This window comes from Hyperoodon ampullatus (assembly GCF_949752795.1).
Source record: "Hyperoodon ampullatus genome assembly, chromosome: 1".
NCBI classification, from domain to species: domain Eukaryota; kingdom Metazoa; phylum Chordata; class Mammalia; order Artiodactyla; family Ziphiidae; genus Hyperoodon; species Hyperoodon ampullatus.
This window is the reverse complement of record NC_136914.1, coordinates 147,296,250-147,315,001: the sequence shown is the minus strand read 5'-3', so window position 1 is coordinate 147,315,001 and position 18,752 is coordinate 147,296,250. Positions and strand designations below refer to the sequence as shown.

Genomic DNA, 18,752 nt, shown 5'->3' with positions numbered 1-18,752 from the left:
AAATGGCACTTAAAAAGCACATATCTAGGACTAAAAGTATTCCTAAACGTCTGTAATTCCCTTTTTCAATAAATAGACCTACGATATTTTTAGCTGCACCCCCAAAGAAACGTACAGCAGGGAAGTTAAGACCCAGGTGTCTACTTGCAAGAGTCAACAGAAGCTCTGGAGCGGCTAGATTGTGGACCACAAACCATGGGTCCGAAGGAAACACGGGAAACGTTCACACACGCATGTAAAAGGGTCTCCCGCATGCTCGTCCGGTCTAATACCCTTTTCTTTTCCTAATCTTGTGTTTACAAAATCGTTTGGCAAGGCTTTCAGTAGAGTGCAAATACTCCTAAGAGATTAGACTCCTCCAAAACAAAACAAAAACTGATTGCAGACCACTGACACCTGCGCTTCAGGAACAGCAATGTCGGCGGAACACGGGAAGATACGGAGTTTTTTAGCAGAGACCAAAAAAAAAAAAAAAAAAAATCAGCTAGTTCCATGAAAACCAACCAACAAAAAGGTTAAGAAGCAGAGAACTATCGAACCTGGTGCTTTGGTAACAAGGGTGACTTCTAAAGTAACTCTCCTAACAAAACAACGCTTCCGCCTTCTTCACTCAGCGGACGCGCGAGTCCGGCAAGATTTCCTGATTTCGCGAGAACTTTTGGCAACTCTGAATGCGCACGCGTCAGAATCGGAGGCCACGTGAGCAGCCCAGATCTAGCTGGGGGGCGAGGCAGGGTGGAGAAGCTGAGGAAGGGGAGGGCCATCAGGAAGGCGGTGGCCAACGGATGGGGTGGAACCTCAGCTGAGCTGGGAGGGCGGGGCGGAGGGAGAAAGCGCGTAGGCCCCGCCCCTCGCGGCGCTTCCCCGGAATAGCGTCACCCTCTCTATAAAAGAGCGTGTGGCGAAGGACTCGGTCTTTTACATCCGGGAAGCGTCGAGTTTACTTGGGAGTGCTGCATTGTGTTTCGTGCGCTAAAATACTTGAGACAGAACTTTCGGCCAACTTTAAAATGCAGGAGATGCAACAGTCTTGTAGAAGTAGATCAGCGTCAGCTTGGAAAACCTCTAGGTTCAAACGCCTGAGTGGACTTAAATGTTCATTGATTCGCGGGGCAGCCACGTTCAGCCGGGGGCGCTGAGTCGGAAAACTAGCGCCCGTGGGCCGTGGGCCTTCCGGCAAAGGTTAAATGCAGCTGATGACTCCGGTTAAGGTCATTAGTTTCGCTGTTGGTGTCATGTGGCCATCTTGAATCTACTCCACCACTATTAAATAGTAACGCCGCATCCTGATAACCCGCCAGTTTGATCCAGGTGGTGAGTAATATCTGCAGTTGTCCTTGCTGGTCTTTTCTGGGATTATGAATCTCCATGTATCTTTGGGACCTGTCAGCTGTGGCAGTCTCCCTTCCTAGCCATGGAAGAGCATATTCTTGTTTATTGGCAAAGCTGTCACCATTTAATTGGTATCAGATTCTGACTTGCACAAGTAACATTCTTCACTTTAAAAATCAGGAGGGTACTGCGTTATTGGGCAGACATCTAACTACTGTTCAAATGTTTTTAGGAAGCTGAGCTAATTGTTCCAATGGATGATGGAAAACAACAAGGTACGTTCCTGTTTTATATATATATATATATATATATTTATTTCTGAATCTGAAACCCTTAGTGCTAAGGATTTGGAAGGCCAAAATTGGCATAGTTTGCTGGCATTTTGTAATTTAAAAGAGTTAATAGCCAACTGAATAGAAAGTAACTGAAGTAGCTGCTAAGACTCAGCACCATGAGGTAAGTACACAAATTAGAGTTTTATAAAGCTGGTTTTCTTCTCTTGCAGAAGTCAAGAAACCCAAAGCGATATGGGTGAAGTCTTACTTAGCATCCTGAAGTACACTGCCAAATGTGATTTTAAATCTCAAGTATGGTATTTAAATGGAGAATAAATAAGTGCTTCCTTGCTGTATCAATAAAATGCTCGATTTGTACAGATGTCAGTGTTCCCTGACTGAATGACTAATAAGTGCAAAGGTAACTACAAGTAGTGAACAGGCTACCTCCTGTTCCACTGTTGGGAGCTCGAGTGGAAATAACATGAATTAGTATTGTTGTGTAAGGTATTATTTGGGGAAAACTCTTATACATAAAAACCAGTTTACCCCTGAGGAAGAGAGCAGGGTCATTTAATACCGCACAGAAGATTAAGGAAACTGCACGGTGAAAAGCTATGCACTTAACTTACACAGATGTGCACTGAACACGTGCATCTTTAAAACTCACACTTAACATTTAACAAGAAAAAAATAAGCTATGATGAATGCATATTTTATGAACTAAACATTCTACCTCAAGGCTGAGCAAACTGCAGGCCATCTGTTAACTATCTGTTCTTTAAGTTTGCCAGCCTCTGGTCTAGTTAAAAAGCCAATATAAATGTTTGCATCAGCGCTGTAGTTCATTTACAAGGATGGCCCATGAGAAACTTTCAGGAAGATAAATTTTCTCACCTGCATGCAGGTTTTTCCCAAGCCCTTGTGCATGTGTGCACCGTCTATAGCTCTGTCATCTCTAGATGTAAATGCAAAGTTTTTCCTTTACCAAAGTCATGAGTGTTTAGAAAATGTATTAATGCTATTCTACTTGAACTGCATTGCAGTTCTGCCAAGTAGTAAACTATAAAGCACTTTTAGGTTAGCACCAGTTTTTTTACATAACTCAGAATTTACAAAAGGGATGCAATATGATACAGAAGGGAAAGGGATGGGGGTGAAGTCCCTCCATGGTGATTTAGCCACTTAAGAGGATTACTTAAGCATTCTTAATCCTATAGTTTGCACTCACAAGCTTCACCTTTTTTCACTACCTGGGATTTTGGGAAGGACTCATGATAGCAGTCATGTCACCTCTGATAAGGATTACTCAAGTATCCTGAGGGCTTAGTTTTTACATTTGGGCAAAGATTTTGTGCTGCTACCAAGAATGCCCTGTAGGATACATAAGCAGCTATCCCTTACTCCTTTGGGAAATAGAGGGAGAACCTATGGTTCTCCTTACCTTTATGGGTTAGAGGGGTGGGAGGAGATGCTCTTGTCTGCACTGGGACTCTTCCTGTCCTGGAGTTTGGATTCAAAGCCTTTCAACAGCTGTCTCATCTTGGCCTCTGCCTGTTAACCCATTTGAAAACTAGAAATATAAAATCTTACCTTTTATAAATTGTCAATGAGGTGCATAGCCACCTAGCACATAAGTGGTATATGGATTAAATATAACAGTTATTTTAGACTTTTCCAAACTATAGACAGGGAAAGCATTTTTAATAGTCTATTTTTATTAGATGGGACTGTATCAGGATAGTCTGCAGGTTTAAGTTAGTTACCAGAAGGTTGCAATAGGTGGCACTCTTAAATCATTGTCTGGAAAAGAGCATGATGCTAAGGAAAAAACATTTTTGTTTTACCAAGCTGTAAATTTGAAGTGATTAAAAATAATCAAGCAGATTGAATTAGGTTGTGCATTAAACAATTTGAAGGCATTCTTTATTATGTTATCAGGAATGCTGAATTGTGCTAACAACATAAAAGGTAGCTAGAATGTTTTTCTCTTTAGTTGCCATAGTGCTTGGTACAAAGGCTTCATTCAGGAATGTACTGTGACAATGATATTCTTTTCCAGTCTGTTTATAACAGAATTCCTTTATCTTTTTTGGCCTTCAATTTTCTCACGAAAGGCCAGAAAGATGTGGTCTGATTTTTTTTTTTATCAGCCTAATGAAAAAAATCTGAGCTTAAAAAATTACATGAACAGAAAACGATGCCACTCTTATTTTGAGTATAGTAAAGAGTATTTTTTTATATCAAATGTAGGCTCTTTATGAATATATACCATATTGATTCAGTTATAAAGGAGTTCTCAATCCAAATAAATGTAAAAACAGCCTGACTGCACAATCAATATACAATAATCTCTGGAGAATGCTGAAAACAGGCAGAGATGAGACTGATGAGAATAATGAATTTAGTGTCCATTAAACTAATTTGGGTAGGCAACAATGCTAAATAAGGATAATCATTACTACACTGAGGTATCTGTAGCCAAAATGTTCACATCACAAATTCTCAAGCAGCAAAGGGATGCGCAGTTCTTATCACAACACAAAACACAGAAACAGGGATCTCCGTTCCCATTAGTTGGCATCTCGGCTAAATGCCAATGTTGGAAAGTTTCCAACAGATTCTCTAAATATTATTTTCTTGAGGTTTCCATGAAGGATTACAGTTTGGTGACACTTTTTATCCAAGGTACAAAGGCTGAGACTTTGGTATACACACCAGGGGAATCCTTGACCCCACAGCCATATCCCCAGGAGGTCACCCCGTATACAACCCAGCTCTCTCCTGGCCGTTCACACATGAGTGGTCCTCCGCTGTCTCCCTGGCAGCTGTCCACACGTTGGTGTTCATGGAGGTTTCCAGCACAGAGCATCCTTCCTGTAAATCGACCCTTATAACGGTCTTCACAAAACCTCTTGGGAAGTAAGGGGATGGCTGCTTGTTGTAGAGTTCTTGAGTAGGCTCGTCCTATGCAGACCAAATAATTGAATTAGATTCCAGGTAAAGATGGGAGCAAAAAGAGCTACATTTAACAGTTTAATGAACATTTAATAGCCCTATTAAAAAGCCCTATTGTGGCATTAGTGTAGTTTGAGTGGTAACTATAAATGGTATTTTTTTAATTTGCACTTAACCGTACTCTAACCCTTCACCATTCTGTTTCTCAGTACTGCATTTTTTGAAGAATACTTTAGTAATGCTTACGGACTTGCCCAGTAGAAAAAGGTAACCTACAGAAAGCACATTTGTGCAGGCTTTAGAATTTGAATTCTGTATATTAAAACACTGAGGGTGCATTCATGCTGGTTCTGTATTAGCAAATCCACTGCTGTAGGACTCATCTACTTTACTGACTTGAGGATTAATTAAAAATAATTCTATATAAGCACATAAGGTGGCAATTACTATCCTCAAGAGAAACATGGTATTTCATAAAGATGATTCAGAAACAATATTCTTACATAGAAACAGGCTGAAGTTTAACCACTTGTTAATGTATTCTATTTACTAGTAAGCCACTTATTCTCTATTTAGTGGCTAAAATGTATAATTGATAGGTTCTCCATGATAGCCTTTTCTTGGATCTAAACTCCACATTATTGTCCAATCCAATTTACTTAACTGGAGTGATTCATCCATAATAAAACATTCTGTAAAATTTACTTTCTTTGTCATCTCTATTCAGATGTAGTGTCTAAAGGGAGGTGATTGATTCACTTTCCTAATGAAGTAATAATTTCAGCAGCTATACTCCAGCCTTCAGTTTGCCTCACAGATCAGCATAGCGTGAGAAGGCATTTACTCTGACCTGATTCCATTATATCATCCAGGAAATGTTTCCACTTTTTAAGGTTTATTTCAGGATTGGTCGCAGAACTCTTTCAGTATTGTATATCTGCTACAGATGTTCTACATTTTGCTGCTATGAAATAACGTAAGTTTAAAGCCCAGATTTAATGTAGCATGCGATAAAATGAAAACAAATACTTACATTTACTAAATATAACCTTATTGAAATTATCACCTGTAGAAATACTTATTTGATGTTCTTTTCAGTGTTAATTACTTCTCATGGAAAGCAGTCAACCCAATCATTTCTCCTTACTCAGTAGTCATGTGTGAGTCAAGCACCTAATCCAGGTGAGACCTAGATGTTTCGAAGACCATCCTGAGCAGGCACTAGCTCATGTTAACTCTAGCAAGACAATACAGAAAGCTGAACACTATCCTGCTTGGGGATGGGGAGGTGGTAAGAGTGAGAAGGGGGTTGTGGAAGGAGAAACCCAAGTGAGCTGGATCCTTCCACTTGAACCTCAGCAGCTCTGATTTTTGTCTGTTCTTCATTTAGGAATTCTGCATAAGATTCACTTTGATAAAGGGCTCCATTACAAAGAAACCATCAAACACCAAAGCTCTTTGCTGGGGGAGCTACATCAAAGTCATTAGGAAAACTCACCCCCCCCACCCTGGTACGCAGGCCCCTCACCGTTGTGGCCTCTCCCGTTGCGGAGCACAGGCTCCGGATGTGCAGGCTCAGCGGCCATGGCTCACGGGCCTAGCCGCTCCGCGGCATGTGGGATCTTCCCAGACCGGGGCACGAACCCGTGTCCCCTGCATCGGCAGGCGGACTCTCAACCACTGCGCCACCAGGGAAGCCCAAGGAAAACTTTTTAAAATAGAGACAGCTAGGCCCAAGTCCTGAGTAGGGTCTAAGTTCTAATTCATACCCTCAGGGTATGAATCCAGATTACATGCATGCATCTCACACTTGGCGAAATCTCCAGACAACTAAGCCTGAACCCCCTTTAAGATTTTGCTACCCACTGTACACCCAAATGTATGGATAATCCCAGACACAAGCAGGTGCCCAGCTTTTAATTGTGTCTTTGGGTTATTTGTTACCTGTGTCTCCCCATCCTGTTATGTAACAATTGGAGGCTGTTTTCTGTGGCCTCTCTCTCCGGAGTGGCAAACAGGCTGGCAAAACGTGGCTGCTGAATCTGGCACATTGTTCTTCTGGTCCTTGTAATCTAACCAGGGCGATGTCGTAGTCACTGCTGTCTGGTCGATACTCCCGGTGAATCACAATCTGCTGAACTCCAATTTCTTCTTCAAACTCCTCCGGCACCAGAGTATGATAATCCCCAACCCGAACAGCATAGTTCCTAGTGCTGTTACCATACCTGGGAGGCAGAGAGAGCTAATGGGAAGCTTGTTTCAAATGTTGTAAATTGATAACTGTCAGCCAGGAAGGTTAATAGAGATGCTTGTAAGCCTTTCTTCCAAATCATTAATCCCTTTTATAAGTTTAACCTTCCTTTCCTTTTCTCTGATCCCACTGCTCTTGGGGTCACACTGTAAACCCACTGTCATCACTTTTTTTCTTCATTCATTTCACTATTTAACCCAGGTTACCATCTAACTCTGTTTTCTGAGAAGGAGCAAATGTGGAAAGTAAGGGCTGATCACTAACCTGTCATTTCCCCACCATGAAAAAGGATCAAAACAGGAACAAATAGTATAGGGCAAAATTACCATCCTGTGTTTGCTGTCGTCATTTTTCTATCATTTCCAAGATTGTTAGTTCATCATGAAATTCCATGAGGGCGGAAACTGATTTAACTCTGTATCCCCCAAAGCACTTAGCACAATCCACTTCACTCCCCTTTTCTGTGAACTGAATGCAAACCAAAACTATCTTCAGGGCAACATACATTCATTATATGCTCTCATCTCTTAAATCTTTGTTCAGACATCACCTCAGTAAGACCTACCTTGACATCTAAAATTGCAACCCACCCTTGCTTGTGCTCCCATCCCCCAGTACTCCCAATATCCTTAATCTGCTTTACTTTTCCTTTTTTATTAAACACTTTCTAACAAATTATCTAATTTACTGTTTATTGTATTTATTGTTCTCTGTCTCCCCCCCACACCTTGAACAAAAGGTACTCAAGGGCAGGGATCTTTGTGTTCACTGATGAATCTTACACATTGAGAATAGTGATGCCAGTTAAGTAGGAATGCAGCATATGTTTGTTGATTTAGTGAATGAATGAATGTTTATTTTTAATGAATGTGTCTTTTTTCCATAGGAACTATTCAATTAAAATAGAAATACAATATTTACTTGATTGACAGTTCTCAGCCTGTTTTTCAGCCAACATATCTTGATTCTGATACATCTGCCTAAAGCAGTTTCTCAACCTCAGCACTACTGACATTTGGGACCAGATTATCATTTGTTGTAAGGAGCTGTGCTGTGCATTGTAGGATGTTTAGAAGCATCCCTGGCCTCTATTCACTAGATGCCAGTAGCATGCACACTCCTATACACACACCCCAGTTTGACAACCAAAAATGTCTCCAGACATTCCAAATATTCCCTAGGGTGCATATTGTCCCCACTTGAGAACCACCAACCTAAAATACATCATCCAACCCACCTCCTGATCACTTCCTCTTTCTCACTGAAGAGTATAGCACCTTGCTCGCTTCCCCTCTATAGCTACTTAAAACATTCTCAATGACTTAATTCCCAACACCTTTCCCTTTTAGTTCCCTAACCTCACCTGCAGAGAGTGTTTTCTCTGCTTGATCTCAGCCCCACACCTACAGCTCATACTCACCAAATATTACACATTTTTGAAGTCTTGATTTCAAGCATCTCATCTTGACAGTTTTACAGCTCTACTCATACTTAAGTACCTCCTATCTTTACAGTTTTACAGCTCCATCCACAGCTCTTCACCCCCACTGGACTTCAATCCGTCGGCCCCACTAGTTTTTTCATGTCATTCTCACTCTGCTTATGATTTCTTACAAGGCTTGGATTCCATCATCACTCTTTTGCAAAAGCTCTCAATCCTTCTTTCCCTGATCTGCCAAAACTCCAACTCTGGTTTCATCAACTCACCACCTACTTTCCGCTAGCATCTGACTGTTCAAAAGGAACATTTAACAGCTCTCACCTTAATTTTTTTTTTTTAATCAAAACTTCAATATCTTCCACTGGAAATGGGTCCTGTACTTGAACGTGAATTTAGAGAAGTGGTATTCAAAAACTGGAAGTTTCTAGTGACTGCCTATTTGAAATAACCTTTCATTTATTCCTATAAAATTTCTGGAAATTATAAGTTGCTCAAAGATTCTTATAGCCCTAAGTAGGGCTCTGACAACATTGCAATATATAAAGTGATTTTCTTAACTGTGTCAGCTCAAAAAACTGAACAATGCAACAAAGATGATTTAGCTTACACAACCACCTACCAGTGATCTGTGAAACTAATAATTTCCTGTGGTTGCTTGAAATTCTCCATTTTCAACCTTAAATTATCACATATCTTTAAAGTTCAGAAGGCTTTTCATATATTGTACCTAGAGACTATCTTCTTATGGATTCCACTTAAAACTTTAAATTTAGGATTATTTCATATCCTGAAACTCAAAAAGTAATAGTCATGAAGAATAATCAGATATTTAAATAACTCTCACTTCTACTTTCTGTGTATTGATACTAATGTATTTTAAAAATTCAATATGACTCATTAATATATTCAGGTTTTAAAGCAAAATCCCAAGTGATTTATGTTTCTAACAAGAATAACTGTCAATGCATCCTTGAAAGTGCTGCTTAAATGTTTCATATATCTTTGGAGTGGAATTTAAGAAATTATCTCAAGCTTCACTGTCCAGTACAGTAGCCACATGTGGCTAATGAAGTGCTTGAAATGCAGTTGGTCCAAAATGAGATGTGCTAAAAGTACAAAAATATGCACAAGATTTCAAATATTTACTATGAAAAAAGAATATAAAATATATTGTTTCTCTAGATAATAAGGCTATCAAATATCTCAATTTTATATCCTATTTTGCAATGATATTTTGGATATACTGAGTTAAATGAAATATATCATTATATACAATGATATATATATATATATATATATCAATATATCATATGGGTGAAGTTAATTTCACCCATTTGGTTTTTTAATCTTTTAATGTGGCTACTAGAAAATTTAAACTTATATACAAGATTTGTATTTGTGGCTCACGTTATATTTCTAGTAGATAACACTGGTCTAGAGAAATACTATGGCATAAAGTAGGCATCCTATTTTTTAATTTTTCTTTAATGCAGTTTCTTGTGTTGCTTATAACTTTTAAGCTCGAGTTATGAGACATTCCCTTCATATGTCAACTTTTTATATTTAAGATAATTACATTACTGTTCAACCAAAAAGAAAAGTTTTATTGCAACAATATTTTCCATTCTTTGAAAAAGAGCTGTGACACTTAGCTAAAATAATCCTTGCATCTAAACTGGCTATATGAATATATCCTACATTATCTAAAAATTGAGTCTTCAGCCAGTGAACAAAGAAACAGGACATTTCTACAGCAAGGAAATTTATTTTTTAAATATCCCAGTTTTAAAGTCTTGGGAAATCTTGCCTTAATGCGTCACTTCATGCCTGGATTACTACAGCAGTCTGCTGAATGGCCTTGCTGCTTCAAGTTTCAACTTTTTCAAGCCATCCTTCACATTGCAGCCAGAGCAATGTTTCTATCTAACAATATAACTACTCTTCTGGATACCCTTCCAGATAGATACCCTTCACTGTCTACATAGTAAAGTTCAAATTCCTTAAATGATATACAAACCCATCCAGGAATGGCCCTTGTCCACCTCTCTGATACCACCCTCGTCCTCGTGTCTGTGTCCCTGTCATTCTGGCCGCTTGAAGAGGTATCTGACAAACCTGTCTTTATTCAGACTATTTGCAATATCATTCCCTCCACCCCTCATCCTAATATGGCAAAAACTGATATTATCTTTCAAGTCTCAAGATCTCCTAGTAAGCTCTTCCTGCCCTCCCTGAAAGCTAGCCAATCCTTCTTTTGAACACTCGCAATAGCACTGTCAGAGCGTTTATAACAGCTTCTACCACTTGTTAAGATGTCAGGTCTCCCCAGTTAAAGGCTCCTTAAGTGTAAAGTCCATGTCATGCTCACTTTTGTATCCTCAGCACCAAGCAAAGTGGTTTGCACAGAGAAAGCTCTTAATAAATATATGTTAAATGACTTCCTTTGGAAGACACGTTCTGTTCACATACATACAGTCTGATCCCGTACTTACTGAAATGAGACCTCCTCTCACCAATTCCTATGTTATAACAACACCCTCACAAAAGTTACTTTTTAAAAAAAGTCTCCACAAAGAGCTAATGTTCTCATTAATACTAGCTGTTCATCAGAATCACCTGTACCACTTTTAAGAATACAAATGTCCAGGGGCTTCCCTGGTGGCGCAGTGGTTGAGAGTCCACCTGCCTATGCAGGGGACATGGGTTCGTGCCCTGGTCCGGGAGGATCCCACATGCTGCGGAGCGGCTGGGCCCATGGGCCGTGGCCGCTGGGCCTACGCATCCAGAGCCTGTGCTCCGCGGCGGGAGGGGCCGCAACAGTGAGAGGCCCGCGTACCTCAAAAAAAAAAAAGAATACAAATGTCCAGGCCATACAAACTCTGAGAACATTAAATTAATAGGGCTGATGTAGGACCATGGGTAATCCAAATTCACAGTCAGTCTGGAGAACCACTGAACCAGAGACAAAGGCACGGGCATAACGCCTGCCTCTTCATGCCTGGAATTTCACTGGGTGAAGTGAGCATCCTAAGAGATGACTAACAGACTGCCATAACACAAACATGTACACATTCCATACTTATACTGTGTCCTCAGATCAGGTAGATTTCAGCGGGTATTTTTGAGTATACTCCCAAATTAATATGCTCACCAAGCAGGAGTTGATATTAACCTGAGAATAAAAATAAAATATTTACCTGACAAGAAGGAAAAATGCATCATTCTTGTTAAGATGAAGTTCCTTATTAGAATCTATACTTTTAAAGTCATCCTGATTTAAGAAATGGACCAGCTAAATCCAAGCAGTGATTCCCACACTCCTTTCACTCCAGTTATTCTTAGAATAGATTTATGCTTGGAATTTGAAGAGCATCTGACACAAGGCTGGATTACTTTTCTAACCAAATATTTGTCTTCCAGTGTCACCTCTCCTAGTGAGTGCAATTATATACTTCAGGGATAACACTTTGGCTGAGGTTACCAGTATGATTTTGCACTTTGAAATCATTTTCTATGGTTCTAGGCTTCTCAAGAAAAATATATCAAGGAATTCTTTTTCAATGCATTTTAAGGTCTTTCTAGTTGAGCTTTTTGTTATTTTGATACACTTTATTCAAAAACGCTTCTAAAACAAACATTTCAGGTTTTGGCTGACACAGCCATTCAGTTGTTTGCTTTGCTGAAATGCTTTCAACTCCCCCTCAAATAAAAATTGGATGAAATTCCTGGACAAGTTTGAGCAAGAGAGGATCTGAGACAGGGCAGTTAGTAAAATCCACTATTCTAATTTCTCTGAGATTCTGGAATTAAACTACAATTAAAATTTTCTAGAATTAGAAGAGTTAATTCAGGTGATGGTCATTTTCTTTATGACGGTCATTTTCTTTCCTTATAGATTCATCTCTTCAAAAAGACAGTATTTTACATCAGCCGGTACACATCTGCTACTTCTAGAATCTTTTTTTTTTCTCTGTTATCTGGATGAAACTCAAAAAGTAGTTGACTGAAATTGCTTGTGTAAATGGTTCCAGTTGCTTATGGAGAAGAGACGTTCCCTGTAGAACCTCGCACTCTCCCTTACATACATATAGTGTGTGTTCAGGAAATGGTTTTAGCATAGTTGATGGTATTGTGTATATCACCAAAGACCATGTCCTTAAGAACTCTACCATATACTAGGTCATGGTGGAACATATGTTAAGTACTGCACACATTTTGTTCTTAAAAAGAAGTCCCAGGCTTCCCTGGTGGCACAGTGTTGAGAATCTGCCTGGCAATGCAGGGGACATGGGTTCGAGCCCTGGTCTGGGAAGATCCCACATGCCGCGGAGCAACTAGGCCCGTGAGCCACAACTACTGAGCCTGTGCGTCTGGAGCCTGTGCTCCGCAACAAGAGAGGCCACAATAGTGAGAGGCCCACGCACCGCAATGAAGAGTGGCCCCTGCTTGCCACAACTAGAGAAAGCCCTCGCACAGAAACACAGACCCAACACAGCTATAAATAAATAAATAAATTTTTTTTAAAAAAGGTAAAACTTAAAAAAAAAAAAGTCCCATTACTCTGGCTCATCTTTCTAATTATAATGTCTAATAATTTAGATATTTCTGATTTTCAGAGCAGCAATCTCTGACAATTTCCAGCTTCTTTGGTGATTCTAGGCAAAAAAGTCAAATAGATAAAATCAGGTAAAGCTATATTCTTGATCAAATCAAATTTGCAGAAGAATTACAGAAATGAAAGAATCCTTGTTTTGGGTACATTCTTTCCTCCAAAGTGGTGTTTGTTATCAGAAAAAGCAATTAAAAGAAATTAGTTTAACATTCAGGAATTTTTCTCTCAATTATATTGCCATACCACCATAGAGAGAGGGTCATTTTACGGTACTTGTAGTAATGATTTAAAGTAGAAAATAGTGGGAGTTCACTGACAGTCCAATGGTTAGGACTGCATGCTTCCACTGCAGGGGTCAGGGGTTCGATCGCTGGTCGGGGAACTAAGATCCTGCAAGCCACATAGCGTGGCAAAAAAAAAAAAAAAAGTAGAAAATAGCAAAAGCAAGCAATTTATATTGTGTAAAATTCATAGGGCAACTGCAGAAAAACTTAATTTATCCAAGTTTCTGCTTCAAACTGCCAATAGGATACTGCATTCCAAAGTCTGTATTAACACTAGGAAAAATGTGAAAAATGATGGGCTTCCCTGGTATCACAGTGGTTGAGAGTCCGCCTGCCGATGCAGGGAACACGGGTTCGTGCCCCGGTCCGCGAAGATCCCACATGCCGCGGAGCGGCTGGGCCCGTAAGCCATGGCCGCTGAGCCTGCGCATACGGAGCCTGTGCTCCGCGGCGGGAGAGGCCACAACAATGAGAGGCCCGCATACCGCAAAAAACAAAAACAAAAACAAAACAAACAAAAAAAAAAACCTTATGGTACCAAGGGTCCTATCCGTCTTATTCTCCAAGATATTTCTAGCGCATGGCACATTCCTGGGAACATTACAGGCTCAATAACTTTTTGTTAAGTTAATAAATGAATCTTTATTGTCTGTGCCATTCATGTAACACAAGACTATATCAAACCCACTGGTATATAGGTGAACTCTCAAACTCAATTATTACCGCAGAAATGACAAAGGCTATGTAAAATACAGATTTGTGTCTTCTGCAGCACCTTGAACATGGAACATTACTCCATAATATTTATCAAAATAGATAAGAGGAAGTGAATAGAGATTCTAGAAACAAAGATACATGAGAACTTGGCAAACAACACAGTTGACATAAATCAGCTGGTAAAGAATGGAATGTTTAGTTTTAAAAAGTACTGGGAAAACTAACTATCCATAAAGAAAAATATAAAATTAGGTCCCTTCCTTATACCGTATACCATACACACACACAAAAAAAAAAACTGTAAACAGATTAAAAATCTAAATAGGAAAAACAAAATTGTACATTTTTTTTTGTAAAAAACTACTATCTTCATATGGGGCTAAAGAAGAATTTTTTTTTTTTTTTTTTTTTGTGGTACGCGGGCCTCTCACTGTTGTGGCCTCTCCCATTGCGGAGCACAGGCTCCGGACGCGCAGGCTCAGCGGCCATGGCTCACGGGCCCAGCCGCTCCGCGGCATGTGGGATCTTCCCAGACCGGGGCACGAACCCGCTTCCCCTGCATCGGCAGGCTGACTCTCAACCACTGCGCCACCAGGGAAGCCCAAGAATTTTTAAAATAAGATATACAAAGCTTTTATAAGACTTTAAAAATTGACACATTTAAATATATTAAAATTAAAACATCTTCATAAGAAAAAGACCTTAAACTAGTGAAAGGACATGCCCCTGATTGAGAAAAGTTATTTGTAACACATAATAACAAAGATTCTGTACAAAGAATATATCCAAAAAAATGTTTAAATCAATTACAAAAGACAATCGAATAGAAAAATAAGCAAAGGATGTGAACAAATAATTCATGAAAGAGGAAGACACTAATCAGGAAAACAGAATTAAAAAGAAATCCAAAAACTCTAAGACTGGCAAAAATTGAAAATGTTGATGGTATCAAGTTGGGGTAGGGATGTGAGGAAACAGGAACTTACACATTGCTCTGATATAAACTGATACAGTTACTTTAGAACATAAGTTGGTAGTGTTTAGTAAAATTGAATGGCACCCATACTCCAGGACCCAGCACAATGCTCCCACATGTCTGTACCAATGAGACACGTAATGGATATCTAATGCAACATTGTGTTAATAATGAAAGAATGGAAAGCACCTAACCTTCCACCAGTAGGAGAATAAGTAAACTGAGGTTGGTTTCATCTTACAATAGAAGATAACACTCATATGGCAGTTAAAATCTACATGGATAGATTGTAAATACACAATGAGGCCATATATTTTCACATATGAAAAAATATAAAACAAATTTTTGGTTGTAACAATTTTTCAACACTATGGTACATGTTTTACTTAAAACATTTTATGAGTATTTTTAAGTACACAGAATAGTGAAACCCCTTGTACTCATCACCTTGATTCAATAACTATCAATATTTGCAAGCAATGGTATACATTTTTAAATACTAAAATTTATGCTGAGGAAATGGCCATTAGCCAGGGCCCACAAAAGAGCACAGGACAGGAGAAAGGACCACTAGGTTCTAGTGCAGGTGCTGTCACCATAAGCAGTGTGACTCTGGCACACTGAATCTCTCTGCATGGCTTCCCCTCTGAACTGGGAAAACTTCAGATTGGGCTGATAAAATTCCTGGGACAAACGGAAATAATCAGGATGCAACCTGACAGGTACAAATAGAGAAATCTAAAAGACACAGAACACCAAGAAGACCCAAAGGTTCTAAAATTCAAATCAAAACACTAAACTTGGACTCCCTATTCTTTACCATTCGTAATCAAATAATCTGAGGTCTCTTCTAGCAATATGGGATATAATTTCATCCTCAGATATGTTCTTGGGGGAAGCACTAACACAGCTGCCTCCCCTTCAAAAACCGATCTTGTCTTCTCCTTAACTCTAGAGTTTGCTTTAACACCAGGTAGCAAGTAGCTTCCTGAGAGCTCTGTTTGCTCCTGATGTTACCCCCTCACTTCCACAGTGCCGCTGGTAGAGACAAGGAAGGCCTATACCCTGGCTCTGACACCCCAAGTTTCTTGCACGCTGTAGAGCAGGAAGGGATTGGAAGAGCTGGCCAATAAGAGCCAAACCGAGTTGTTTGGAAAGGTGAACACATACCTCTTGAAGCAGTGTGCTGCTGTAAGGACCCAGCAGCTACTCAGGAGTGTGGCCCCACAAAGGAGTCTGCCATCTCCATGGGATGACTTGAGCCGGAGGGACACTTGCCAAGGCCAACCACCCCTAAGAAGAAAGTAAGCCACTCATCAATATCCATAAAAGGCTGAAAAGCAAGGACAGTCATCCAGCAAAACAAGGACTTAGAAGGCTGGGAGGTGGGAGGAAAGAAGTAAAAAGGGGAGGTGGGAGGAAAAAGGGGACTCTAGGATGTAGACTCCCTTCCTACTTTGAGAATGAATATTCCTACAACTTTGAGCAGACCACCCTGAAGACTTGCCTATAGGATGTGTATGCATCCCACCAAATTCTGATGTTCTTGGAAACAATCTGTGTCTTCTTTATATTTCATGATTTGAAGCATATTTTCTCCCTCACCTAAGCAGCCTGAAGAAGTTGTTTTTTGTTTTGGCTTGTGGGATCTTAGTTCTCCGACCAGGGATTGAACCCAGGCCACGGCAGAGAAAGCGCCGAGTCCTAACCACTGGACCGCCAGGGAATTCCCCGGAAGAAGTATTTAATAAGCAAAGCACTGGTTTTCCACTAGTAAATTCAACAAATAAAAAAATTATATTAAAGTGAGTCAAGTCCAAAACAAATATATTCTAAATTAAATGAATTTGTAGTTATACATTTTTTTCAGATTTCCTGTTAAATTAGTTTGTTTCTGCCACATAACTTTTCAGCAAGCCATCTATCTCATAAATCAGGGGACAATGATTTGAAGAACATGGTCTATATAAAGTAAATATAGGTCAAAGGACAGTGAAATTATCAGTGTAATCTGTATTTGAAGAACCTTTTACCTTAAAGAATTTTTCCCACCAATGATCCGCTTCTGCCGACGGTGCAGTAATCTCAAACCACAAACAGATAAGAGAGACTCTGAAACAGAAAGAGGTTTTTAATTAAACTATCATATTGCTGATAGTGGGATAAAGACACAAGTGATACATTCCCCTGATGCTTAGTGACACATTCCCCTGATGCTTCCTCTATTTTAAAGTGCTTTTTCTCTTCAAATTATAGGCTATTTTTCTTATAATAAAAATTAAACTTTTTAAAAAATTTATTTATTTTATTTATATATATTATTTATTTTTGGCTGCATTGGGTCTTCACTGCTGTACATGGGCTTTCTGTAGTTGCGGCGAGCAAGAGCTATCATTGCAGTGTGCAGGCTTCTCATTGCGGTGGCTTCTCTTCCTGCGGAGCATGGGCTCTAGGCACACGGGCTTCAGTAGTTGTGGCTCATGGGCTCAGTAGTTGTGGCACATGGGCTTTGTTGCTCTGCAGCATGTGGGATCTTCCCAGACCAGGGATCGAACTTGTGTCCCCTGCATTGGCAGGCGGATTCTTAACCACTGTGCCACCAGGGAAGTCCTATCTTATAATAAAAATTAAAAGTTGTTTTCTCATTTAACCAAGGCAACAATAATTCACAAGTAGACAAGGAACTTTATGAGGTTTCCTACAATCAGTTCTGAAGAGGTTTCACAGGCTGCTGAATGATTTGGCCCTGTCTAGTACATCATCCTTGTGGTACCCACATCTCCTCCTCTGCTGATTATAGAGATTGTTCGGGAGTTCAGAAATATTAAACGAGAACTACAAAAGGCAACAATGCTCTGAATTATTTGATTTTCACAGACAACACTCTTCCAAGCCACATACACAAATGTAACTCATAGGAGCAAAGCACATTCCCAGGATGAAATTCTGACATAAATTTACATTTACTCATATAGCATGTTAATATATGGAAAGGATTTACTAAGCCAATTTAAGTGGCAAATTGTATTTAAGGATATATATAGTCAAACTTCTCAAGATAACAGATTTCTGTCAAGAGCATAAAAAAAAGAAGAGTTAAACTAAAAATATATGAAAAGGTGGTGTATAAAAGAAGAGTAAATAAACTATGACTAGCTTTAAAAATAATTTTAGAAAGTAGGAGAATCTGTATGGGGATACGCTGTTTCTTTGGTTAAGTACACGTGTATAAAGTATAGATATATACTGTTTTTCTACCTGTGTAAGAAGAGAAGGGTAGGAATTGTGCCAAGATCATGAAAGTCTAGTCTGCACTAATGTTCTCCCATAATAACCAGGTAGAAGGGAGCCCAATATGGAATCAGCACGGAGAGAGAGGTTCATGAAGAGAGAGGTTCAACAATGTGTACCAAGATCATTAATTTGTCAAAGGATCTCAGAGACATGCTGTCAAACCTTAATCCTCGTCTCTTAGGATATGAGTCCTCTACATGACACTGCAAATTATAAGATACCAGAAAAACAGAAGTTTCCAGTAATGTTCCAAGTCAGGTCAATGTATATAATGCCATGACAAGGAATGATGTAATACAAAGCAAGCAAAACTGGAAGTTTACATCATTCTGGAGTAAGGAAGCAGATTGCAAGAAAGTAAAATCTATTTAAAGCCATAAAACCCACTATTATAAAAAAAATTATAAAGTAAAATGAAATTCATTTATAAAAGGATCCCATCAGATGACCAATAACCAATGGCTTGGGTTTGAATCACCTTATAGAAGTTATTAGGTCTTGAGCCTCCACACAAAGTCAACAGGTTAATAATAAACCAGATTCAGTAATCCAGCTAGTCTAAGATGAAATTTTTTTATTTCAGATATGGTAGCATTAAGACCATGGAAGCGT

The 18,752-nt window shown here is 39.4% G+C and overlaps 1 protein-coding gene and 1 long non-coding RNA gene across 3 annotated transcripts in view; one reads left to right on the top strand and one right to left on the bottom strand.

The window, feature by feature from the left end:
- Nucleotides 1-938: 938 nt before the first annotated feature.
- LOC307054593 lies at nt 939-1,989 on the top strand. Its single transcript, XR_013810943.1, has 3 exons — nt 939-1,314; nt 1,565-1,607; nt 1,838-1,989. It is a non-coding gene; the product is annotated as an uncharacterized lncRNA (long non-coding RNA).
- A 2,277-nt stretch (nt 1,990-4,266) lies between these two features.
- Nucleotides 4,267-18,752, bottom strand: part of PRSS12 (serine protease 12) — a gene marked incomplete at both ends in the record, with an annotated part of 70,680 nt that continues 56,194 nt past the window's right edge. For both annotated transcript variants that reach the window (XM_079706332.1, XM_079706331.1), the window contains 4 exons: nt 4,267-4,574; nt 6,510-6,790; nt 16,017-16,139; nt 16,880-16,958. In XM_079706332.1, the coding sequence (XP_079562458.1) occupies nt 4,267-4,574; nt 6,510-6,790; nt 16,017-16,139; nt 16,880-16,958 (791 nt within the window). The remainder of the gene's footprint in view (nt 4,575-6,509; nt 6,791-16,016; nt 16,140-16,879; nt 16,959-18,752) is intronic.